We start from the raw sequence: 27,170 nt of genomic DNA on the forward strand, positions 1-27,170 counted from the left end.
TAGGACAGTTAAGTTTCGATCTGTTGGCCACTAGTAATATTATGTTGCATTTCTTGATTATTGATGATAGAAAATTAGAGAAATTTGAATTTAGAAGCGAATGTGGATAGATTTTCTATAATTTCTCAACTGTAGATTAATCTTTTGGGATGTGACACTAAAATCAACTACTCCCTATGATTATAATATGCTATCATGCTTAGTTTTGTTTTCTGTGCGAATACAATTTTCAATAGAATATGTACAAACATTTAAAATTTCATAGTTTCGAAATAAAAGAAAATCGAGTGAACTCAGGTTGCAATTCAATAGAGAAATTTTAAGGATTTCAAGAATCAATTTTATTCCATAAAAGGGAAAGTCACAGATCGGAACTGTTTATTTTACAATATTCTTAAAGGTTTTATTGTCACAAATTAACAAGAATATATTTTTTCCATTCTTTTTGTCTCTGTCTAACTTTAGTTGGCACAATATAAAAAGTAAAATCAAAGAATATATCTTAATCTATATGCTATAATACTCGTATAAAAATTTCTGTCTTTATGTGCTGTATAAAATACCACAAGGACCACACGCTACCCATGTAAATCTCATTCTCCCACCTGTCCTCTTCTTTTTCTTTCCTTGATCAAATTTCTCTCTTCCTTTTCACCTTTACGAAGAATAGCCTCTAACCATCTCCTCGCCATCTCCTTCCCCATCGGCGACAGTCGACACTTGCTATCGGTGTCCCTATTTGCGGTTAGCGGTGCCATGCCGCCAGCAGCTTCTTCTGCAACTTGTGCCGGAGTTATGTGTCGGTGGCGAGGCAGAAGAAGCTGCTGGCAGCACGGGGCCGCCTATCGCTCGGTGGCTCCTCCTCAACCACGATCCGTTTCTGCCCTTCTTCCCCTCTTTTCCTTTTGTCCTTTCTTTTATATTCACTTCTTGGTATGTTCCTTATTTTTGCTGTTCGGAGTAGTCTTTCATCTTTCACGCATGGATATATCAATGATTTCGAAGGCCTCGGATCATTACTGTGAATATCCATGGTGTTGACAATGGGTTGTTTTTTCATTATTTCGCAGGATTTCATTTATAAAAGAAGAATACCGATGAATGGCTTTGAACAGATTACCAGACGTGCCATGCATGAGCGGAAGATTATGTGGTTATTGCTTTCAAGTTCATTGGGTCCTGTTCCTTCTTTGACCGGGTAATGAAAATAATTTTCGTTTCAGCGAAGATCTTCTTCTTCTTTAGCAACGATGGCGACGGTTTCTTCCCTTGTCATTTATAGGCTTTATTTTCTCTTTTCTCTGTTTCTTTCTGGATATCATTGAAGGTGAAGGCCGCCTCTGACATTAGGTTAAACTGTTTATGTTCTTTCGACCTAGGTGTATGTTTGTGTTCTTTCGCCTCTGATACGCTCTTCTTTTTACGATATTTTTTCGGATTTCATATTCATATCGATGAAGGCCAGTTTCATATTCATGTCTCGGTGAAGTACTTCGTGTACTCTCACCCCTATTCTTTGTCATATTACCTCCTTGTTGTCTAATTGATTGGTTATAAACATTCTCGATGGTAAATTGATGGTTGGGGAGTTATGAAAGTTCTCCTTGGTTCAGGAACAACATGGTAGAGGCCTAAATCAATCCAAGTAAATTTTTGTCAAAGGAAGATTGTGTAATTGTGAGGCCCGCAAGTTTGAGCCGTTCGCCAAGCACTTTCCGAAAAATTGCACAGCTATATTTGTTATTGAAAGTTGCACCCACAGGTTCTAAGAGAACAATACTACAATAGAACATTAATAATTAATATGTCAAGGCTGAACTTTTGGAGAATTGACACCGAACGGATAGAATCGTTTTTACATAAGCAAGATATTTTTTTTATTTCAGGTGCCAAATTCGTAATTTAGTCTCTCTTATCAAAGATAATTCAATCTTTCGAAAATTCCAAAAATAGATATATATCTTAAATTTCATATTCATATAACATGTTTTGGGGTCTTGAAAACCGAGAGCTTTCTTTTAGGTTCGTACATATTTTTTCACACAGTGGACTTTGTTAGCACAAAGATAAACACTGCCCTACTTTTTGCGCGACGGCAAAAAGTGTTACTTGGTTATTTGTGTCTTGCGTATCTAATTTTCTTGATTTGCATGAGTAAACAATCCGTTGACCATTCTTATCAAGGGAGTGTTCACGTCCAATAGATTATTTGTGTGTTGGATATCTAACTCTTTTTTATTTATGGATTCTCAGATATCATATCTTTTAAATTCGGATTGCTATCCGCCGTCTAAAATTAGCTGTTAGTTCCCATGATTTTCTTTTTCTTGAATATCATTTTATTTGTTTCTTTAAATATTACATATAAAGTAAGATGCTTTGGTCTTGTACATGTTCCAAATTCATATTTAAATCTCTCTTATTGAAGCTAATTCAAACTTTCGAACATTCCAACAATATATATGTTTCATTCCATGTTCACATCGCACATGTAAAATGCACAAATTTTTGTTTTTTTGGAGGGAGTTCTTGGAAAAAAGAGATTTCTTTAAGATGAAACCATGATATTTGAATTTATAGATAATGACTACATCATATCCCATCCAATCAAATCCGAGTTCACATTGAACTTCTTTTACCGCTCTTATACGGAGTCCTACTCCTCTTAGGATTGGCCGGGCCTGGCCTTACCATCGTCCCTATAAATAGAAGAAACCCTAAAAAGTTGGCTGTTTCGGCCGAAGCACCAATCCTTGGACGTACGTGATATTTGCACTCAAATTGCTCAATTCATCAGCACTTGTTCAATTAATATAACACTTCGCATGTCACTTTAGACTTGAGGCATGATTCTTTTCTCGAATCTTGTGGTGCTCGAGTCTATTTGTGGGCGCACATGTTTACTGACTTGATCGACGCCAATGTTCGTGATTTTTACGTTGTTAATCCTGACACAAGAGAGAACTTATATTCTTTTTATATTTGACACTTAAATGTGATTAAGATAGTCAAACCCTTATAGAAAAATGTAGTATAATGTTGTTGGCTCACGCATTAATTATTATTATTATTATTTTGTTCCTTCGAAACCCCAATTAATTTCTATTTTTAATGCAACAGACATGTATTAAAATACATTTCCAAGGGAAAAGCGAATGGGAGAGATGGCTTCGTCAGTCCATTAACAGTGATAGTGACGGTTTCGACACTGACAGACCAGTTTGGTTCAGCATTTGAAAGCTGCTTTGGGGATCTAAAGTCCTTTGAGCAAATGCAAAGTTGTTTGGCAAGCTTTGAGAATATGCAATTGCATCTTCAAAGCTTTTCAAGGGCCTTTGGCTGAATGGAGTCCATGAGGAGCCTTGAGAAGTTGCATTTTCGGAATGCAATCGAGTACTGTTCATCGCCACTGTTCATCCTCTTCCCAAGCAGCTGGTCCGGCGCCCCGGTGACCATCGCCAAGGGGCCGCGCGACCTTGGCGACGCCTGAGGTCCGACGACCCCAGGTGGCATCGCCGGAGTCGCGCGACCCCCAGGCGACCGCCGCCTAAGTTCGCGCGACCCCATGCGGTGGTTGCCGAACCTCAAGCGTCGCCTGGGTCGCGCGACCCCCAGGCGACGGCCGCTTGAGGTCGCGCGACCTCAGGCCGCCTCGCTTGAGGTCAGGCGAGGCTGGCCGACGATGGTGGCCGGCGGTGGTGGTCGGTTGGCCAGCTTTTTTTTTTTTTTTTTTTTTAAATATCAACAAAAATCTTTTACAAATAATTTTTACCAAACGGTATTTATGTCAAAGTTGCTTTCAAATGTGATTTAAAAATACACATTACCAAACACTACTTACATTTTGAAAAATCTTTTTAGCTCAAAGGCCTTTGCATTTGCCAAATGCATTCCTCAAAAGCCGAACCAAACAGGCCTTAGAAGCCTTCACATTCTCATTTGGGAAAAGCGAAGGTGACCGTTCCATCACTCTCAGCAAAGCGACGCACCATCTTACACCACGAGTTTGTTTAATAAACTAGATGATTTTCTAATCCGGTTTATAAGAAATCAAGAAAAGTGAATCTAAATACGGAAATAAAGTTTTTGACATTTTTTTATAGTACGGTTATCGTATTCTTTGCAGAAAAAGCTAATATCATAATTTTGCCTAAATTACCTTGACCATTAATAATAATAGAGATGAAATTCATCAGACAAGCTATAATGAATTAGGTGGATTTTTTTTGTTGCCAACATCATGGATCCCGAGTTTACAAATTAAAAAAATTTGTAGCTAATGTTCACTGATCATCAAATTGGTGAATTGCATTATTGTATTATTGTAGTATCATAATTAATGTCTAACCCAAATGCGAAACCGCAATTTAAAAATCCAAAAACGACATGTTATTAAATATATTACGTTACATAGTATGTTTAAGAAATTGACTCCAAGTTGAACACGCGAGAACAATTTTAAACATACATATATTGAATATATTAAAAATTAAGAAAAAATATTATATATTGGGTCAAAATTCAAGGACTACATGGCTAATTAACTATTCGTATATAAGTACAGGCCATGCCACAAATTTCTCTCCCTCATTCTCATCTTTCCCAAAGTGCTCAGTACCTTTTCGCCCACAAATTTCTGTGTGAAGATGTCTCCGGAGAGCTCGACTGAGCAGTGCCCCGACTTGCGGCCAGCGGCACCATGCCATCCCGCCGGGAGGGGCAACGCCCCCGGCCCCACCACTGCCGGCCACTATTTCTAGAACAATTGCCGGAAATCTGTGCCGGTGAGGACGCTTGAGCAGTTTATTGCTCATTGCGTCCAATGCCGCCGCCAACGCGGGCGACAACGGCAGGTGACTCCACCTTCTCCACCAAGGTACTTTCTGCTTCCATCTTTCCCCTTTTCTCTGCTTTTTCCTTTCCTTTCTTTCCTTTCTTGACTGTTTCTTGCGTTTCATGCAGAAGATGAGTTGCCTATATATAAATATAAATACATACGCATATAGAAGTAGCTTCTTTGACGATGAACCAGTACGCCCTACTGAATGTGGCCGGTATTATGAAGGGAGCTTGGATGGCTTCTCCAAAGTCATTCGGCAGGTTAGTTTGCTCTATGGTTGTGGGGCGGATACGAGTCAAAAGAACTAAAGCTAAAATCACATACTTCCGGCGATTTTGTTTAGATCTTTGATGAAAATGTTGCTTGCTTACGCCACGCACGATTGCTCAATTTTCTGCAAGACAATTGAAACAGGTATTCCATGATATATTTTCGTACAGAGCTTGAAAAACCAAAATGCTGCCAAACTCTGTTGCTTCATAATGTATTTGCTCATATTCGGTTCGGTTATGCTCTTTATTGTTTTAGCTTTAATCAATTTACATTTTTTATTCATGCATATTAATCTTTTTTCCATACATATACTGAACCTCGAATGCAAGTCTGGTATTGGAACTTGGCATTGTCAACCCTCTCGATGTCCAAGGTATCGAATTTCACTCGTCTTCACAAAATATAAAAACTATTTCATTTTCTTCGCTCGTCATCCATTTTTTCATCGTCTTCCCCGCTTTCTCAAACAAAGCATAACTGTTAGCGACTACAAATGTAACGCCTTACACAATATATAGAGCATAAAAAGTGATGGCCGTATTTTAATCAATCAAAAGTTAACATGTGTAGTGTGTAGGAAGCACCACATATCATATGATTATCTCCATCGAAAGTGCTGCTGAGTATAGGCTTGACATTTGTGCAATTCTCAAAATTACCTCTCTCTTTTTTTGCCAGCCTCAAAATTACCTCTTTCGCTTCTGTTTTATTCTCTATTTTTGTTTATTGTTCATGTATTCCTTCCTTTTTAGAAAGAAAACAACTTGTGGAATCCATATTATGAAAAACCCGACCGATATGATTGTGAGAAATTGTCCAAAAAATCCTAAACCTATTACACTTTGGCTAATTCAATCTTAAATCTTTCAATTTTATCAATTAAGTCCTAAATCTTTTAATAATTTGCCAATTGAGTCCATTTGGTCAATTTTGACTGGAAATTGCAGACAAAGAAGCCGGCCGTCTTATGTGGCACGGCTGGCGTTGATGTGGACATTTATAATAATATTTTGATTTTTTTTCTTTTTTTCCCTTTTATTTATTGTTCTTTTGTTGTTTTGAGGGATGGCTGGCGACCCTCGCCAATCGACCCTTAAAATCCAAAATTTATTAAAATATTATTTAAAAATGTCAACGTCAGCGTCGGTTGTGTCATGTAGGACGGCCGGTGTCCATGTCAACAATTTCCGATCAAAATTGGCTGGATAGACTTAATTGGCAAAACGTGAAAAAGTTTAGGACTGAATTTACAAAATTAAAAAGTTTATGACTAAATTGGTAAAAATGCTTTAGGACTTCGTGGATAATTTTTCCATATGATTGTTAATAATGTTTCAGCTGAAGAGACTAAAAATACACCAATATTAAGGGCAGACATGGGACCACTTCAACAATTGATGGACCAACCGACCCAAAAAAAAAACACCAATGATGGACCAAGGGGTGACTGGTGGGACCGTCGTTCCCCCCACTACATGGTGCTCAGTGTAAAATTTTATAAATTATATGTTATAATTAATGAAATTGCTTGTAAAATTTATATATCCTGCCTCCTGAGTTCAGCATAACACTGAAAACACCTTCAAGATAGCTAGAGGTGTCAAAATGGGTCTTAAATCCATATATGACCCATTTAAAAATAAATGGGTCATATATGAGTCACTTTAATTTTAAAGAGTCAACCTTAAATGGGTTTTAAATTTTAAAGTTTAAAGATAAATGGGTCTAAATGGGTTGAGTTTGGAACCCATGTCCAACCCACCCACTAGACCCATCCACACACTCTCTCCCTCTTTATAAAGATGTTTAAAAAAAATCGAAATTTAATTATTTTTATTTTTTCTCTTTTTCTTTTATTTTTTCTTTTCTCTTCTTTCTTTTTCTTTTTTTTTATTCCGACCGGTGGTCGGCCACCGGGGCGGGACGACCTCGCCGATCTGGCGAGCCTCGAGCTCGCCCGATTCCGGCGACCTCGAGGCTCGCCCGATCCCGGCGAGCTCGAGTCTCGCCAGGTCGGCGAGGCTGGAGCCTCGCCTGAGGCCGGCGAGGCCTCGGCCTCGCCAGATCGGCGAGAACGAGCTTCGCCAGCCTCCGGCGAGCTCGTCCTCACCTGGCCGGCGACCGGCGATCGGCCAAAAATAAAGGAAAAAGAAAAAAAGAAAAAAATAATAATTAAAAATTCGATTTAAAAAATAAAAAATATTAATTTTTTTTATTTTCTTAGATAATGACTTTATGGAAAATATTTTCTAGAAATGCCGCATTTTTCGTAAAACAAACAGAACCTCAATTTTAAAAAAAATTATAAAATTTTTTCACTAGCTTTGTATTGCATAAAATGTTTTAGCAGTATAATTTAAAAAAAAAATCATAAGAAACAAGTATTCCTAGATTATGTTAAATATAAAAGTGTTTTAGCAATATGGGTCGGGTCGGGTATGGGTTGGGTATGGGTCGGGTCGGGTATGGGTCGAGATATTTACACTATGAATAAATGGGTCATAAACGGGTTAATGGGTCAATTTGGGTTGGATCATTTATGACCCGACCCACCCGTTTAACAGGTCTAAAGATAGCAGAGGGTGAGATACGAAAGCTACGTAGAATGTTCACTTGCGAAGTAGGATAACGAACATCAATGCAGGTCGAACTTAGGTTCGTCACTCGAAAAGGTCGAACAAACAACTGGAAAGTACCAAGTTAGTGAATAGATCGATGATCAATGGCAATCTAGTTTGGTTGATAAGAATTCCACTATTCAAGGAAAGTGAGTTAATTGGGTGCATTTAAGAGGTAATGCTCTGAAATTTCATGATAGTTTTTTTCTGGGGACAAAAAGAGCAGAAGACTTCTGCACAACGCTTACTTGAGTACCATAACTTTTTTTCACTATATTAAGTGCCACAAATTTAAAAAATCGATCACTCCCATTAGCGATTTGTCTTGCCAAAAAATCTGACATAGCATGCCATCAAGTTAAACTCAGCAATTGAGATGCTAAACATAGTCGCTTACTCATCTAATTAAAGAACCCTAGCCTTACTTCAATAAATTGGGGCAAATCCAATTTTCATCTTCAAAACTCTAACCCCAACCAAATCCGAAACTCAATTCTTCAAATTGGGGCAAATCATCTCATCTAATTCGCAATGGGGAGCAGAAGCATGAGAAGCAGCTCATTTGACAGAGATCGCTCGAGAAGCCCTAATTTCTTAGAAAGAGAGCTCGATTTGGGGTTTTTCAAAGACGAGCTCACTCGAGAATCCCTAAATTCTTAAAGAAAGAGCTCAATTTGCTTCAAAGACGAAGTGTTGAGGAAGATAGAGAAGCCCTAATTTGCGATTACAAAGAGAGCTCGATTTGGGATTTTGGGTGTACGTGATTCAGAGACGAACTTTTGAGGAAGTGATAGCAAGTGAAACGGCGTCGTCTTTGAGGAAGAGAGACGGCCTGCAAATGCCGTCATTTCTGTTGGCCCAAAGGCACCTAGCCCTCGAATCTGTTGGCCAAACACACCTAGCCCCATAAGACCTCAATCAGCCCAAACACACCAAAGGTCTCCTATACTTTCTATCCTTAATTTTTTTTCTCACTTATTTCTCACTCATCTCTTTTATGTACAAGTATGTGCGTTGCTCACAAGAATCATACCCCGGACCTGGTACTCTTTGGCCCCAACCCCAATCCCTTTACCAGCAATGCTATAGCCTGTTGGCTACTTTTCACCCTTGAAGTATCATAAAAATCACCAAACTCGTTTCAGTGTTGAACTTATAACCCCCTGAAAAAGAAAAAAAAGAAAGTTCGAGTATATATTGACACTTTCCCTAACAATACATAAAAAAAAGTTCATTGTTCCTCTAATAGAATTGTCGAATGATGTCATCATGATTTTATAAGAAAAAATTAACAAGAAAGTCCTAAACATATTACACTTATACCAATTCAGTACCACATCTTTCAATTTGGTCAATTTAGTCCTAAACCTTTTGACGATTTACTAATGTAGTTCATCCGACCAATTTTACTGGAAATCACTGATGTGGACGTTGGTCGTCTTACATGGCACAACTGTCGTTGACGTAGATAATTTTTAAATAATTTTTTTCTTTTTTGCTATTCCTTTTCGTTTTGCCAGTTGTTATTTGTCGGCCACCTGCCACGGGCTATAGCCAACGAGGGCTGGCCTCGCCAGCAAAGGCCAAGGTTAGCCTCTCTTGACCGAGGTCAGCCTCTCTTGGGCGAGGCTCCCCTCACAAGATCTAGCGAGCCTTACCCTCGTCCAGGCGACGCCTACCAAGGTGCCCTCTTGGCCTAGGTGAGGGACCCCATCGCCCAGGCCAAGGTGGCCTCGCGGGGCATCGCCTGGGTGAGGGGGTCCTTGTCGATGCTCACCCTCGTGCAGGCTAGGCCAACCCTTGCTTGTGGCCAGTGGCCAGCTTTGGCCACTGTCAAAAGGAAAAGGGAAAAATGAGACAAAAGAAAAAGATAAAAAAAATATTAAAAGATTATCCGTGTCAGCATCGACCATGCCACATAGGACAGTCAGCGTCCACGTTAGCAATTTTGGGAAAAATTGGTCAGATGGACTATATTAGCAAATCGTCAAAAGGTTTACGACTTAATTGGTCAAATTAAAAGGTTTATGATTGAATTAGCACAATTACAATATGTTTAGGACTGAATTGATAATTTTCCCGATTTTATAATAATGGTATTATATCCATGATATACGTATATTTTATAGTAGGACTGATGGGTTTGTTGATTTTGAGTATGTTAGCATTTGTAATCTTTATTTAATATTCATTGGACGATGATCTGAAGATGGGACTAAACCATATTGGCGAGTATCCCAAGGGGCCGAATATCATGATACTTTTATTTTATTTTATTTTATTTTTCTTTCATTTTATTTTGTAAAATATCGACGATTAATTGTTACCTAAATGTGTTGGCCAAACAAAAAGCAGTTACCTAAATGGAAAAATGCGATAAAGGAATTCAATTTTCCGTTGATAAAAAGATTAGGTCACGTGGAAAATCCATTTATCAAATGTGACCCGTGGTACTGCAGTAGAATGTGACTCCATGCACAGGCTCAAACTAATCCATTTAACTTTTCTTGATAGCTTCAGTCACATAAGTTTCCTAGCCCAAGTCAAACTCGCATTTAAGATGATTTAAAATTTTGCAAGAAAAGATTATTAGTTATAAAGAGAAATTTCAGTGAGTGATCTTAAAGAAGTAATGGGTGATCGGCGGAAAAGGGGATTTCCTAGCCCAATTACTCCGAGTCCTAGTAGGATAGCCCTATGAATTGGGTGAGTTAGCTTGAACTTCGAATTTTTATAAACTCTATCCGAAATGGAAAGGGCATTTATTTTATAAGGGATTTGAATATGATTTTAAGAACAAGATCAGAAGTAAATTGGGTTCCTCCATTATCGTGGATCGAAGGAAATCTTGGGGTTCTACTATATTTGGAGATTCGTGTAGGTAAGGTAATTTTTTTTCTGTTTTAGTCTTCGTTTTGGGTTTATGCATAGCATAGCATACATATCATAATTAGAAGCAACGGGTGTTTCCTCTTCATGTCTCTTACGTTTGTGTCTCAGCCAAAAGCGACGGCGAAGAGGAAGACGATCGAGAGGGACCAACTCAAGCCCGGGGGATCACATCTCCTTTTGGCGACTCTCTTACCTCTACGACCACCGCGACCCGTTTCCTTACTCGCGCTTTTTCCAGTTCAATCTTATTCGTGACGGCGACGGCAACAAGTTCGCCCTGATTCCATCTCCTTCATTGCTCATAATTTGCTTAACATCTAGGAGCTTTGCATCTAGGATCTTTCTGTCCATCCCCTAGCTTAACATCTAGGAGCTTTGCCCCTTAGGGTCTGTGAGAGAGGCCCTTTTTCCATCTATTGGTGGATTTTCTATCCTGTTGTTACAACTTCTGCTAAGACAGATTGTGGCGACGTTGCTTACTCTTTCTATGAAAGCAGATGTTTTATGATGAGTAGTTGGTTTTTTTGGGTATTCATGTTCAATGTGGCAGAGAAATCTAATCGCCTAAGACCCTTTTGGAACTTTGCCTCCCCTTCGTCCGTCTTTACTAAGTTCATGCTCTCTTTACTATTCCTGTATTTTTAGTTATTCTGTCAACAGAAGGTAAACCTGTTAAATGAGTGGGTCGGGTCAGGATTAGATCGGATCATAAATGGTCCAATCCAAATTAACACATTAACCCGTTTATAACCCGTTTATAACCCATTTATTTGTAATGTAAATATTCTGACTCATACCCGACTCGACCCATATTACTAAAAAACTTCAATATTTAACTCACTATAGGAAAACTTGTTTCTTATGATTTTTTAAAAAAATTATACTACTAAAACATTTTCATACAATACAAAGCTAGTAAATAATTTTTATAATTTTTTTTAAAATTGAGGTTCTGTTTGTTTCGTGAAAAATGCAACATTTTTATAAAATATTTTCCATGAAGTCATTTTCCAAGAAAATAAAAAAATTTCCAGTGTTTGGCCGAAACCTAAAAATAAGCTAGAAAATATTTTCCAACATTTGGTATATAAAATCTGATTTGATTTTACTTCATGCAATCATTTTAATGTTTTTTTTAAATCAAAATTTTAATTATTTTTCTTTTTCTTTTTCTTTTTTTTTTCTTTTTTTTTCTCTTTCTCTTTTTCGGCCGATGACCGGCCACAGCGACGGCTTGCCACTGGCCACCGACAAGGTCGTCCTCGCCTGTGGCCGACCACCAACCGAAAAAGAGAAAGAGAAAAAATAAAAGAAAAAGAAAAGAAAAACGAAAAATAAAAGAAAAGGAGAAAGAAATAAAAATAATTTCGATTTCTTTAAAAAAAAAGGGGGAAGTGTGTGTGGGCTTAATGGGTGGGTTGGAAATGGGTTCCACACTCAACCCATTAAGATACTTTTATAGTAGGCTTAAAACTTTAAAACTCATTTAAGACAGGCTCTTCAAAGTTGTATTGACCCGTTTATTTTTTAAATGAATCGTATATGAGTTTTAAGACCTATTTAATAGGTCTAACTGAAGGAGATCATAATCTTTTCTCTCTTTTGATAGTCCGGATTTGGAAAACCCCACTTGGACTAACGGAGAAAAGAATCGCATTGCGTGTCCTAGGGTTAGACTGGTTGGCTTTAGGCCATATGAGAGAAGATTGTGGTTAAATTTGAGTATTTGCAGATTGTAGTTAAATTTTTGTTGCTGTATTTTTTTGTTTTTGCAGAAGAAAGGATGAAAATTGGGGGACAAACGCACAAAGGTATCCAAAAGGTACATAGAAGGCATGCAAGCCTAGCAAATTCCAAACAACTGCGGAACAAAGCATGTACTAGAATGCAAATAACAAAGCATAGTCTGCGGCTAAAAGCACATTCTCATCCCTCAAGAATAAATCTGCTATCGTAAACGTTTGGCAGCTGATCACCAGATTCAGTGATGAGCACACGCCGAGATCCCCCACTTCATTTGCAACGGCTTGCGGTGCGTGTCTAAGTTCAAGGTCCTCATCACCATCGCCGTGTGGAGACACCAACACCAATATGTTGAAAGAACACATATCAAATACCTGTAAGGAACTCCCAGATCTAAACCTAAATCTAAATTGAGAGAGTAAAATCCCAAATCTAGACCTAAATCAAAATAAGGAGAAAAGAGTAGCCTAATTTCAGAGAGGTTGTGGAGCCACGTCACGAACATCTTCCTCGATGGTTGTCGACTAGGCGAATGGCCGAACTGGACTCCACGTTCACCCAAAATCAACTGTAGAAATTTATTCACACATAATCTCCCAAAACATATCAGGAGAGAAAAGAAAAGATTCTCAATCTAAAGAAAAGAAAATCAAAGGCGAAGTAAGCTCTCAGCTTCAGAAATGGAGCTGAGAGCCTGTATGAGAGTTTCAAAAGAGGGAAGAGTTTTAGGAAGATGAAAGGGTTTGCCTTGGGAGATGAAGGGGTTTGCCTTGGGAGATCTGGCCTGATTTATGGGTAAGATCCGATAGAGTCTCATAAAACAGAATTAGAAACCAAACCATCACATAAACAAAAGAATCATGCAAGTCCTTATGAATGTCGATCTGTGTATTTAGCGGTGTAAACTAAAAGGCACTGTATCCTCTCAATTGCACAAAAGATTTCCAAGGACAGATATAGAAACTATATGCTTAAGGCAAGAATGAATGAATAAATCACTACCCATGTTGTTGTATTCTAGTATGTGCCAACGGCTCGAAATGTAGATAGGTGGATTCAATAAGAATTCGTAATCTAAATCTAATTGGTAGCTTAATCGGGAAATTGAGGTTGGTAAATATCATATAAGAGTCAGTAAATTTTAACGTTAGTAAGTTAAAATAAAAGTTGGTAATTATTGAAAGAAATTGGTAATTTTCCAAAGAAACAAACAAACATTAGTGGAAACTGGTAAGTAGATCACATCAGGATTGATCACTTAAATTGGCCAATCACTTAAACGAAGAAAAGAAGGTAGGTAACTGGAATATATATTACAACATTGATGAGTTGCGCTTATGTTGGCAATTGATTGAAACGTTAGGTGATTTTCCTACAAACAAATAATAATTGGTAAGTGCATTGAATAAGGTTAGTAAATTAAAACTAGTAACAGAAAAAAAAAGTTTGTAACTAATTCATTGAGAAATTCGTGGCATTCAATTTACCGTCGAAAAGGCATATTTTGAAGCCTGCCGGATTGATTCTTGCATTTTATTTTTTCCTTAATCTAAATTTCGCAGTTCACGCAATATGACCTATTTTCAATGCCAAACTCTCGATACTTTCACAGTGCTTAATCGTTGACACATAAGTTCAATTATGATTTTTTTCATGGTTTACCAGAAATCTCTTCAGTGAAAACGAATAGGACACACACTTCACTTGTGCCTTCGTGACACGTGTAGTAATGCCATGCATTGATCAATCACACATATATCGCCACATGGAAAAATCATGTAAGCTATCCATTTTTTTCTCTCACTATAAATATCTCAATATCATTCATTTGGGAGAGAGAATTCCCAATGCAGAAATATAGCATATATTCCCTAACATTTAAGCACCTTACATTGCCTTTTCTCTCTTGTTCTCTGTTTGCCCCTTCAAATTCAATTCTACATTAATTATACCACTTTGCTATATATTTATCCTATTTTATTGCCATGCATCCTCATTCATGTGCATGGAGCTACCTTACATAATCCAATTCCGCTGGACACCAAAAAGTCGAGTCCAACACTCCAAAAATTTCCCCTTCTAGAAACTCTCCACCTATTTCCAATAAAAAAAAAATTCTCCCACTCTTCCCGTCAAATGTGAGCTTTCATGTAAATGAAGAATCTAAAATGCATTGCATGTCTTCAATACGAATAAGGAAAAAACTGGAAAACACACACTTCACATGTCCTCGAGACATGGATCTAAATGTCATGCATTTATCGAAATGCTTAAAAGTTCGGTTACATGGTTTAGGATTGGTATGCCTATAGTTGATGGCCATCTTCACTTATACAAATAATTTCATTGAATACCTTCAATCTCATGAATTTGTGTGAGCCTGTGCACGGAGTCACATTCTACCACGGGTCACATTTTGATAAGTGGCCTAATCTTTTTATTACCAGAAATCGAATTCCTTTCTCACATTTTTCCTTTTTGGTAACAAATTTCTGTTTGACAATTAATCGCCGATATATTACAAAATAAAAAATAAATAAAATAAAAGTATCATGATATTTGGCCCTTTGCCAATACATCGCCACTATGGTTTAGTCCCATCTTCAGTCCACCATCCAATGAAAATAAAATAAAGATTACAAATGCTAAACTCACTCAAATTCAAGAAACCCATATTATATTGAGGTGACTGCATTGATCAATTCAAATTGGGAGAAACCTTGTACTATAAACAGTCCTATCATAAAACATTCGATGTTCATTATTATAAAATCATGACCACATCATTTTACGATTCTATCGAAGCACTGTCGAACTTTTTTTTGATGTATTCTTAACGAAAATGTCGATATACAATCAAACCGTATAGTCTTCATCCCGTACAAGAGAAGTAGAAGAAGATCTACCTAGGTCAAAAAAGGAATAGAACCCAATAATCTTGAAAGCAATATTTGTGTATCCGGTCAGAGACCTTATTGACATCTTGTCCTCCGAAATCATGAAAAAAGAAACCCTTGCCAACACTTAATCAAAAGGAAAGAAATACATCATGAGATCCTAGGTGAAAGTAACTCAATTACATACTTAAGTCCAATTGATGAAAATGATTTCAAGCAGAACGTGAAGTAATTATTTCCCTATTTCTTTGGCGGCAGGATTGCAGTCTTAGGTGTTCCTCCGCAACATTGGCAGTGAGTTTGGAACTCACTGTGCGTCTTCACCTTTGGGAGATTCCTCCCACATCTCTTGCAGTGATAAGGGCACTTCAGACTTCCTGACATTGTTGAAGAAGATTGATTCGCCTTGTGTGGGTTTCTTCTTGACTTTCTTCCTTTCCCATGTGTTGAAAGAGCAAAATCAAAAGCAAAATCAAAAACTCAATGTGGGTTGTGTGTTTCGTGGAGAATGAAAGTAAAATTTAAAAATAAGAGAATGCAAGTGAGAGTGCGTCGTGGACTTGAGAGAAGGAAGTAAGAGATGAGTAAACACTGTGAAATTGTCTTATATATAGGGGAAAATCTCACGGATCCAAGAAAATGGCTTTCTTGAATTCGTAAAAGTTTGTTTTATGAGCAGTTGCCAGTTTCATTTCCCACAATTTAGAGAGTTTACTAAAGAATTGTGCAAAAGTAACTTACGTACTAACGTTTATCTATTTTTAATATATTAGAATACTTTGCAATGCTACTTAAATATAAAATTACTATAGAATTTGATGTTACAAATATTGTCCTTCGAGTAAATCGTTTTGAAAAAATGAATTGGGGTTCACATTTTTTAATCCCTCGTCAAGAAAAACTCAAACTCATGACCTTTTTTTTACAAATGCATTTACTTAGATTTAGCCATTGGGATCTCAGGTTGGAGAATTAGATACCCCGACACTTGGTGCTAGTAGAGCCGGCAAACAGGTCGGGATGGCCTAGGCATGGTACAGCTTGACTCGCTAACGGCCATGTTGACCCAGCATTTTCGCGAAGGTCGCCCTTTTGGAATTTTCACCTTTTTTGGGCCCACAAATTGGCCAACACCTGCTTTTTTGGGCCCTCGGTGGGTGTTGTGAACGCCCAAGCTTGGCAATCAGGGCTCGACATTGTAGCGGGTCATGGGCATGACTTGAGCAGTGGCCGGTCTCGCCGGCCATCGTCGAGGACCCGGAGACCCCCGTCGGCCCTTCCGAGAAGACAAATAGTGAAAAATATTTTTAAAAAAATCAAATTAGTAAAAAATTATGAAAATGTTAGAATGAATTGCAAAAATTGTCCACATCAGCGTCGGCCATCCGGTCGTCCATGCAAGACGGCGGCAATCGGCGGTAGTCACATCATCGATTTTAAGGACTACATTGGAAAATCGTCAAAAAGCTTATGATTAAATTGGTCAAATTAAAAAGGTTGGGAGTGAATTGGCCTCTATACGATTGGTTTAGGAATTTTTAGACAATTTTCCTGATAATTTACTAAAGAACGTATCTCTGTCGAACTGGTCTACAATTAGATAATGTCCGATGTTGATCTAGGCTGCTTGGTTTAGCTTTTACACAAGCCTTTGCTTTGGGGCTTTTCTTTAAAAGAATAAAAGCTAAAAGCTAGAAGATGCAATTTACCTAAATTTTACAAGAACCTTGCTAGGAGGACTGTATAGTAATTTTCAATAAAGAACGGCGCAATTGTGACCACAAGGAACTTTTTCAAACAATGGGCAAGCGGTTGGATATTATAGAATGGGACTGTTATGGTACTAAAGAATCTTTTATTTTTGTTCTATGGCATTTTTAGTGTGCGTATGGTAACTTTTATGTTCCCAAAAATTATTTCTGTTTAGGAATAGTTATTTCTATTTCTATTATCCATACGAGCTTATAAGCAGAAGAATATATTTGGTAATTGTATAAAATTTCTATTTCCAATATAGAAAAAGTACATAAATACATTCAGTACGACCCTAAAAATTTATATTTCCATTTTTTGTCGTTTAATGGTAAAAATATCTGTGGAGACTTAACAAATGGATAAAATTAGACTTTTGTAAGGACTTAACTGATCAAGATATTTTGAGATGGCCTCACAAAAAAAATCCAACACAATAGTTAGTCAAATATGGATGGTTGAAAATGGCAATATAGAGTTATATTGGTTTATAACTCCTAATATGAAGAGGTTGGTAGTAAATCTTTTCGGTATTACAATAATTAGGTGCATAGACCTTTTAAGCTTTAGGGTATAGGGTGTAGAGTTTAGGGTGTAGGATATAGGGTTTAGGATCTAGGATGTAGGGTTTAGGATGTAAGGTTCGGGTGTAGGATTTCGGGTTTAGGGTTTAGGTTACGATGAACTTGTTCTTCTAAATTGACATTATTTCTCTTTTTGTTCTCAAGAACAAAAAAGTAGATTTTTGTTATTTCTTGTTTCTGTTCCAGTTCCAAATTTATTTCCTGACCACTGATACATGAAAATCAATGGAGCCTCATATAATTAAACATGTTATATTTTCTATGTATTAAAAAATGTCATGACATATGTAATTATAAGACATGGCATTTTTACAACGTTTTGCACTTGCTTATGGCGAAAGCACCATAAGTCTTTGTAAAATATTGCGGAACACATAAAAGAATCACATTTGCACTTGATTACAACTAAATATTGCGACATTGTAAAAGGCAAAAATTCTTTTAACATGTTTTGCTTTTAGATTCGACGGGCGAATGTCGTAACTTAAAACTTTGGGCTTTAGGACTTTTGGACTTGAATATGATTAAATGTAATACAAATTTGTACTATGTAAGAAAGTTAAAAATCCTTATTTTACAACATTATAGCCTTTTAATAAATAATATCAAAAATTCATGTTTGACGTCTTGCACTCGATTACTATATGAGGTCGGCAAGATTTTGACATGCGCAAACACAATTAACCATTCTAAATGAGATGATGAGCTATCGACACTCAAATGTGAAGTAATTTGAAAATGGTGAATGTCCAACCTTTCTAAGGTATTGTAATATTATTTATTGACTCACGAATTAATAATGTTTACTTTGATAAAAAAAACTAATTATGTTTTCTTTGTTCGCTGTTTGAACCCCTCTCAATTTACTTTTTGTTTTTTTTCCTAAGTGAAAATTCATATTGCACATTTCGATATATAGCAAAATTCATCACCCGGTTTCTGGAGAAAATGACTCTATCCCTTTAGTAAAAGCGCTAGAGCCTAGGGGTGTGCAAAACGGACTGCCCAAATTGGGACCCGCCCGCACTGGCCTGGATTGGACCAGCTGGTATGGTCCGATTCCTGGGAATATCGATCTGTTTCCTGATTCCTAAATAAAACGAAACTCGAACGGTCGAGAAACAGTTCCTAAATACCGAAACTCGAACAATCGAGAAACATGCCCAAGAATATCTACAAATGATAATGAAATAGGTATATTACACAATGAACATACCTTGTTTCCAAATATTTTCAATTGCAAGCACGAGAGTTCCTCGTTGGATCATGTGTTAGGAAAGAGAGCGGATCGTTGTTTTCTTATCTGTTTTCTTAAAAACAGACACTACTACAGATTACGATCTTTTCCCTTTTGTTTTTTTTTCTTTTTTGGAACAGCTAAGGGCAGTTACACGATTTGCAAATAACCGCCAGAGCAATTACTTGATATTGGCCCTCATAATGGGTCATGGGCTGGATTAACCCATCATAGGTGAGTGGGAAATAATAGATTATGGGTTTATGAATTGGGCTAACCCAGCCCATCATGAGGGCCTAGCATTTGCAGATATTTTTGGGCATGTTTTTCAATAATTCGAGTTTCGATATTTAGGAACTGTTTCTCGACCGTTCAAATTTCGTTTTATTTAGGAATTCATTTCCTTTCAATTAACGAGGAAAATTGTGCAGTGAGCGTCGCCCGGCGAAGACGACAAAAAACAGCAGTCATAAACCATCCCTCGAGCGCACGGAAGTTGAACCTTTTCCATAGAGGATGGATTCCAAAGGCAACATTCCTCGGAGTCGCAATACTCCAACACTATCCATTCCGGAGAAGTAGGACACGTCCGTTGATTGAGCATATCGGGAATTATCCTGGTGTAATAGCGGTCTTCTAATATGTTAGAGAAAGTTTGTCTGTGCCCTACAGATCCATGGAGGATCAGAAGCCAAGGACAAGCATGAGAATTATCAGATGGTGGTCGAGAATAGCCACTCTGCTTTTGTCCCCCAATTTTCCTCCTTTCTTCTGCAAAAGCAAAAAGATTAGTATGAATTCAGCAGCCAAATTTAACTACAATCTGCAAAAACTCGAATTTAGGTCTGGCATTTATGCAAGTTTGTAAATATTTCATTCGAAAATGTTACTAAGTCGGCATATATCACTGGTTGGATATGTATGTGATGGTGCAACGGCCTCTCAAGAGAAAAACTGAAATATGTCGATTTAATTCCTAAGATCCAGCCCACATAGCTAAGAGACATCTTCGATACATATAAATCTTGAAACTTTATATGGTAATATTCAAATCCCAATGCTTATAATTTTGAAGATTTAAGCAAAATGAAGAAGAAGAACTTTAACCTTCAAACTGATCAAAATCTAATTCTAAAATATTTGAATACTAAATTCGCTTCTCTCATATGGCCTAAAAGCCAATCGGTCTCAACCCTTGTCAAGACCTTCCCAGAGGTGAACTGCCCAAGGAAAAGCTCATGGACTACTAAATAACAAGGAAGGTTCCTCTCTCGAGGCAATCGCTCACGTTTAACACGGGCTCTCCCAAAACCTACCAATCATAACTTGTATTTGGTTTAACACGCAATTTTCTTACCTTTTAGAGCTGCTACTAATCGGTTAGGGTCGATTAAACACTTTTGCAAACCAGAGATTTAATAGATTCAAGATTTGATTACGTTAGATAAATATCTAGCGCCATTTCAGTTTATTTTCTCTTTATTTTCAAAAATATTTTGCAAGCAATTTTGGTTGATTTGAAGTGATCATGCATATACGCAATCTATAATTTAACACTCAATAAACCAAAGCAATAAATAAATTGTTATTCCAAACCTATTTCCGGCAACAGCCGACGGCAAGGGGTGGCAGCCAGAAGCAGTGGGTGGCGGGAGACGAGGGCGAGCGATGAGAAAAGTTTTTATTTCTCTTTTTTCCAGAAACAAAAAAGTAAAAAAAAAATTACTTCTTATTTCTATTCCAAACCTATTTATGAACTAAAAATTTGTTCCAAAAATAGAAAAATGAAATTGCGTTGCCAAATGAATTTATGTTCCAAACTTGTTCCAGAAATAGAAAAATAGAAAAAAAAATAAACAGAATAGTCATCATATGCATCCTAGATCTCTCTACCATATTGAACATGAAAACCCAAAAAACCAACTTCTCATCATTAAACATCAACTTACATGGAAAGAATAAGCAACGTGGCCACAATCTGTCCTAAGCAAAAGTTGTAAAATAAATTTGAAAAGATTTTAGAATATTATTAAAAATGTTCACGTCAACTCTAGCGCGTCACGCAGGATGACCGGCGTTTACATCAATAATTTCCAATCAAATTTGACCGGATTAACTCAATTGGCAAAACATAAGAAGATTTAGAACTCAATGGCACAATTAAATCTTTTTGTACAATTTTCCCCTGTATTTTAGGCTATATCTATGTCAAATTAAATTACAATTCGATAATATATGATGTTGATCCAGGCTGCTTGGTTTATCTTTTACACTAGCCTTTGCTTCGGGCTATTTATAAAAGAATAGAAGCTAAAAGCAAGAAGATTCAATTTACCTAAACTTTATAATTTTGGATAATCCAAAAAAAATAAAATTCAATTCTCGTACCACAATTTGCCATATGCCATGAAGCATTGAGCGTGTTTCGACATTAATGACCAAAATGAATTATTAGATGCACCAGGTGCTTGGACATATATATCCCCGGGTGACGAATCGACGAAGCAAAATGAGCAATTTTGCATGTGCGCTGACAATCGATTCCGCTTTTGTATCATGTTCATATTCCTCTTCGCATTGTCAGATGCAGTGTCAATCTTAGATCGATGGCTGAGGTCGAACTCGACTGGTCTAGGGATGAACGATAAAAGGACCTGCAAGAGTACCTATCCCCTTCCACCATCTTTAATGTGTCTGTGATGTAAACAATACTTGACGACTTCATAGAAAGACACGACTATTCCAACCGATGGACCGGCGCGACCAACTCGAGGTCCTACTCCGGCAAACAGTCCTTTCATTCCACCATCCCTGTTCCAAGCAAAAAACAGCCGAGTCCATTAATGAGCCCGCAGACAAATAGAACCATCACAGCAGACAATTGATTTCCATGCAACAGAATCCGAATTCGCAAATGAGCGACACCTACACGCAACTTTTAATATGATTTATATCTCGGGCAGGATCAGAAGGAAAAACTATTGCCCTGAAGATTTGTGATTTGTTGAAAGTGCCAATCCTTTATTCAGGAGGAAGATTCTTCATAGATGCCATCAAAACAATGAATCCTTCCGAGCACGAATTGACCCATGATCACCAGATTCCTTTTCTGTATTCTCTCTTAAATACAGGATTGCTAAACCTAAATGTAGTACCCAATACCCATCAATTGCATGATTGTGTATTTGTCTTATGTTAAATGTACATGTGGTCGAAAACAAAAATCTCGTCCCCACATTGATCTGGGGACCAACTTAATTGAGGAATCTGCATGTGTTTGAAGAAATTGTTCACCTGTTGAGGCCGATATCCACTTAATGACAGGGCTCTTTGTTTTTGGAGTGATGTGAGTTTATCAAGTGATATTCATTGTAATTCGTTAAAAAACTAAAAACGATGCCTTTTCCCTATCTTCACAACGTGGAAAGTAAATTACAACTTACGAGTAGGCATACATCACATCAACATATATATGCTTGCCATGTGCTAGCATAAGAACATAGTACATACCTCCATATTTCAGCTAAAGTTTGTCTTGTCGTCATGTTTAATGCCCTTGTGGGATCCTTCTGTAAGGCCGCAAACAGTAAGTGACAACGAATGATCATCCCAGTTCAACGAGGCTTCTAGTAACAACCTAATTCAAAACCTATCTACTAAATGAATTCCAATCTGTCAGTCTCTCAAATGGATATCTCCCGATCAAAATACCCTAAGATGGAACGTGGACGAGCATGCTTATGATTTGATATATAAATTTGAAGCTCAACATCAAAACTACCTCAATCTGCCGCCTTGTCTTTGCCACATCCAACGGACAAGTCGCAGCAGCTGCAATCGTTCCGGCCACTAAACCAGCGGAAAAATTTGCACCAAGGACAATGGCTGCACTAGATTCCTCTGCAACCATTTCAAAGATTTTCTGCCTGGTCTGTACAAAAAGGCAAGGACATTGATCTACGGATAAAATGCAAAACTATCCAAGCAAAGACCAATTTTTTATTAAGAGTAAAAACAGGAGGCCAAAACTTGCCGGCTCGAGAATTGACCAGCAAATTGCAGAAAAAGGAACATCACGTGCGAGTTGTGCTCCAAGACCAGTCCACAGAAGGCGGTAGGTTTGTACTGTACCATGATATTCATCATTATAATATGCTTATATAAGTAAAATGATGATGAAATAATGAGTTTCCACCAGCAATAGAGAGAGAGTTGCAAAAGCCAAAACCATACTCACAATTTTGAAGGCTGTTTGTGCTTCGGATAGGTTTAATGACCTCAAGCAATGTCTTCAAAACTCCTGGAGGTTTTGGACCATTTTTCATTTCTTTGAATGCCTATCAGTCAATAAAAGTGTTTATTGCTGTTACAACTTCAGTTGCCTCTGGTTGCCAATGAAACTAGCTTGACTTAGGAACACACTTGAAGAGAAGAAGATATCAGTCCTTCCTTCTTCTTTCCTTTCACTAGCTTAGGAGAAATTTTGTTTATGAAAACAAACTAAGGGCATTCAAAGGAAGTCATCAATAATGGATTGTTACTCTCCAGCCAAAGAAGAATTCAATGAAATAAGAGCGTTGACTCCTGAAGAAGCTGTCGAGACAAGATAAAAACTGAACCTGCATTCGCGTTCTTGCCAATTCCACGGGATAACAAGAAATACAGGCTAATGATCTAGCAGCTGAGCCTGCAAGCAATGGAACATATGGTGTCAAGCTTGGCATGTATTCTGTTGTATAACCTTCCATCGCATTGCGCAAGATATCATAGCACGGCAAATAGATTCCCACCTGATTAACAACAATAAGGAATTTCCATCAGCAAGTATGTCTCAAGAAAGATTTCGCATGATTCTTCATGTATAGGAGTCTTACAGTTGGCACCGCCAAAGCCAAGCTTGCATTTGTGCCTCTCCAGAGCCTTGCAAATCCCTCCTTTAGCCCAAGAAAAGAAAAACATGACAACACCCAATTGTGAAAAACGAAGCAAACTGCGAAATGTAGAGTACACTGAATTATATGGTTTTTGCCATGATGGCAATTGTTCACAAATAATTTTTTTATGGGTGAGATAACACTGGAAAGCAACAAAATTGCTAGCTCAGTTGTTATAGATAGGCAGAGCCTTGATCTTTTCTGCTGGATCCTAACAAGAATGAGGCTGAAGTCGCAAATGCCCCAGTTCAGTTTCCAATACTAAATCTCCTCAAGCACCTTTTTATCGATAAGAATCCCAGATCAGTCCATTATCTACCAACTATGCATCCAGTCGTGGTGAATTGAGCGGTCCAAAAGTGGTGGGTTTACAGCAACAAATTCTTGGAGCAATTTGTCTCTGTAATTAGTTCTTTTCAAAGCTACATGCAATCCAAAATTCATAGCTGAGAAACTAAAAGTGGGAACTCTAGAACTTGGCAGTACCCAGAAGGCTGATTGCGCAAATGCATTATGAAGCTACAGAATTTGGCACCATTTGATGTTCAATCTCTGTAGCAAAACATATTACGCAATACATGCTTTCAATTGTCTTGCCAGAAAATCAAGAAAATTATGTAAGGCATAAGCAAGTAGTATTATCATCCAAAGATTTATACAAAATCCTTGGTCAGAATCAAACAGTGAAGCGCCGTAAGTACGTGCTTTTTGCCTTAGTTCTTCTGCCTCATATAATGCTTCTAATAAATGCTCCACAACCGTAAAGCAAACTAACCTGGCGTATGACTTTGTAGAAGACATCCAGAGTCCCTTTATACCGGCCACATTCGGGTGGGCACACTGGTTCATTGTCAAATACGGAACGTGTGCATGACGTATAACTTCTTAAGTCTGGAAGCATCTAAATCGAAACGCAATATACATTCATGGTTAATATCCCCTCACACCTGGGAGAAATCAGAATGCCAATGAAATTATCTGATGAGGCTACAGGAAAAATTTAATAGACAGACACATACCACATTCGAATCGAATGAGGACATGTGACACAGCCCCTTAGAAGGGACTCCAGCAGCCTGAGCTTGCAACCTTGTCTGCAATTTTACATAATCGATAAGTCAAATATTGAGTATCCACAGAAACAGAGTCTCGCATCTTTTAGCATATGAGTTTAAGACACGACAACAATATCGGTACGATCCAATTCTTCACTATCATATAGCTCCATTACAAAGAAATATATAGCAGTAGTATGAATGGCCTGATAATGGCCAATGATCAAAGAAATAACCCTGAAAAATTGACAAGCTCCGTAATTGGTATCTCAACAAGATACGATCAGTCGGCTAAAACAGCAGCGAAAATCAAGAGTCTCGAGATGAGAACAAAAGGGTAAATAAAGGCTCAGCTCACAGGAATTGAATGGCTGTAAACACGCCCAGAAATTGAATAAAGCTTGCGGAACGATTCAAGCGAAATTCGATACCTTGGCGACATCGAGAGGGTTGACAATGATCGCGGAGATGATGGCAGCGCCAGCCGCAGAGAAAGCCCTCTCTCCAAAACCCAACTCCATGTTTGAAACGCATTTTTTCTCTGAGAAGTTCTCCTTGCCGTCTCCGACCATCTTCTCCGCAACAGAGGACGCTTTACCGTCAAAATCAACTCTCGTTGTCACGGCGCCTATCCATGAAGACGACGAAGAAGGCACGCCTTGTCTTGATCCGACCATAATGCCCACCTCATAACCGTAACCTCCTCTCTCTCTCTCTCTCTCTCTCTCTCTCTCTCTCTCTCTCTCAATTCATTCCAACCCTACTTCCAATAAAACAGGGGAGAATTTGCTGTCCGGAAGAGAATATACCCAAGTAAAGTCTCGATTTTTATCGAAAAGAAAGGGGTTAGGCCGACTTCGTCCGCCCAAGGCAACTCAATGGAAGCTGAGAAGGAAAATTCTGGACAGATAACGGCTTGGGTGATTGACTCGTACGTCTGTTGCGGTTTGCCAAATTCAACTTGGGCAAAGAGGTTTCCGAGGGCCTTTTCAAGGTATCAGCTTGATGTTTCTGCAAGGGCAAGAAGAGGGAGGAGATTCTGATTCGTGGCGTGAAGCAGAGAAGCGCCAAACAATTCGTAAATTGGAATAGGAACAGGAATACGAACCGGGGATTGGCGATGGGAGAGAATTGCGTGGTGGGTTGTGGGTCATTTCGCTCGGCAGGTGGCCTCCTTTCTAGCTTCCCAGCTCAGCAGCACTCTGCCCAGCAGGGGAGCCCCAGACAGACACAGAGGTTGGTCTTTGGGAGCCGTCTTTTTCTCCAAATTTTCTGGTGCAGACATGTTCTGGGCCTTTCGGAGAGCGGGGAGGTTGCGTGGCGACGAGGGCAGGCTGACACGTGGCGCGTAACCAAAGGAGATGGCGTGGCTGACTCGGACTCGATGGCTGAGAAAAAGTTGCGGAGAGAAACAGAGCAGCTTGACTTTTGCCTCTCTGTTGATGGGCTGGGATTGGGTCGAGTCAGTTTTGCAAAAAATGATCGTATGCTAACCACCGAAAGCTGTTTGATCTTACTTGTGGACAGGCCTGATAATGAGCTTAAGCACAGCATAGTGGTGGTAACATCCGGTAGAACGTTTTGAGGTATGTTAGGATTTTGCGCACGATCACAAGAAAATAAAGAGTAAAAGCGAAAAAAAAAAATCTAGAGATAAGATTTTTATCTTGGTTCACTCTTAAATTAGGACTCATTTAGTAAAGGATTCCACTATAATTATCCATCGCACATCTCTGTTACATCTCTCAATTACAAAAGAAAGATATTATATATAAGCAACACAACGGCTCTTCATGGACCCAAGCCCAAACTACCTATAAAATACGAGCACAAACTATAAAAAGCTATCTAGTTTCGTGGGGGTGTTGTCCCCTACAACCCTGCGGGGCAGCCCCAAGATCGCCGTCCGCTCACCGAGAACAAGACTCTTGTGCCTTTCTATCGATAGGAAGTATGAATCACATCCCGACAAGTCCATAGTCTCATTCTCTCGATAAGTTCATAGAAACCAAATCATCACATAAAAAGAAGAAAAGCAACATAACACGTTTTCTCATGTGGATCCTTCTGAAAGTAGATGGTCTTATATTGCTTTGTCGGGCTCATTTTGGACTTGATGGCTTGTGTGGGCTTGTATTGTTTGTTGGGCTCGTGTTGGACCTTGATGGGCTTGTATGAGATTTAATCCACCCATTTCTCTGGTTTTGAGGAAATGAAGTGACTTACTTATCAGGGAAAAGAATCTGTTAATTAAGAAAGGTCTGAGAATTTGTTAATCTTCTTGTTCCAGTGTCTCATACAACACAGTATCAGTATTAGATCACACCATGCATCGTTGAAAACTA

At 38.2% G+C, this 27,170-nt stretch overlaps 1 protein-coding gene and 1 long non-coding RNA gene across 4 annotated transcripts; one reads left to right on the forward strand and one right to left on the reverse strand.

The window, feature by feature from the left end:
• The first annotated feature begins 19 nt into the window (after positions 1–19).
• Positions 20–1,476, forward strand: LOC130140044 (uncharacterized). The gene is made up of 2 exons (XR_008818054.1): positions 20–933; positions 1,071–1,476. It is a non-coding gene; the product is annotated as an uncharacterized LOC130140044 (long non-coding RNA).
• A 19,690-nt stretch (positions 1,477–21,166) lies between these two features.
• Positions 21,167–26,012, reverse strand: LOC115678204 (mitochondrial carrier protein MTM1-like). Of its 3 annotated transcripts, none has more exons than XM_030601544.2 (11): positions 25,934–26,012; positions 25,257–25,836; positions 24,790–24,864; positions 24,546–24,671; positions 23,711–23,770; positions 23,456–23,626; positions 23,074–23,173; positions 22,870–22,961; positions 22,618–22,767; positions 22,347–22,405; positions 21,167–21,647 (listed from the first exon to the last, which is right to left on the reverse strand). In XM_030601544.2, the coding sequence occupies exons 2-11, from the start codon at positions 25,500–25,502 to the stop codon at positions 21,503–21,505; spliced, it is 1,224 nt and encodes a 407-aa protein (XP_030457404.1). In that variant the 5' UTR covers positions 25,503–25,836; positions 25,934–26,012; the 3' UTR covers positions 21,167–21,502. The 3 variants fall into 3 exon arrangements, 2 of the variants coding, with proteins under 2 accessions (XP_030457404.1, XP_056174492.1); XR_008818085.1 differs by having other exon boundaries at positions 21,625–21,647; positions 22,347–22,489; XM_056318517.1 differs by lacking the exon at positions 21,167–21,647 and having other exon boundaries at positions 22,366–22,492.
• Between the last annotated feature and the right edge of the window lie 1,158 nt (positions 26,013–27,170).

This window comes from Syzygium oleosum, unplaced genomic scaffold (genome assembly GCF_021117445.2).
Source record: "Syzygium oleosum isolate NSW1041296 unplaced genomic scaffold, Sole_v2.1 Sole_v2.15, whole genome shotgun sequence".
NCBI lineage: Eukaryota > Viridiplantae > Streptophyta > Magnoliopsida > Myrtales > Myrtaceae > Syzygium > Syzygium oleosum.

Coding starts and splice junctions, on each gene's coding strand:
- LOC115678204 (XM_030601544.2), bottom strand. CDS start 25,502: ATGGTCGGATCAAGACAAGGCGTGCCTTCTTCGTCGTCTTCATGGATA. Junction 24,865..25,256: donor ACCCTCTCGATGTCGCCAAG/GTATCGAATTTC, acceptor GTAAAATTGCAG/ACAAGGTTGCAAGCTCAGGC. Junction 22,768..22,869: donor GCTGGTCAATTCTCGAGCCG/GCAAGTTTTGGC, acceptor CTTTTTGTACAG/ACCAGGCAGAAAATCTTTGA.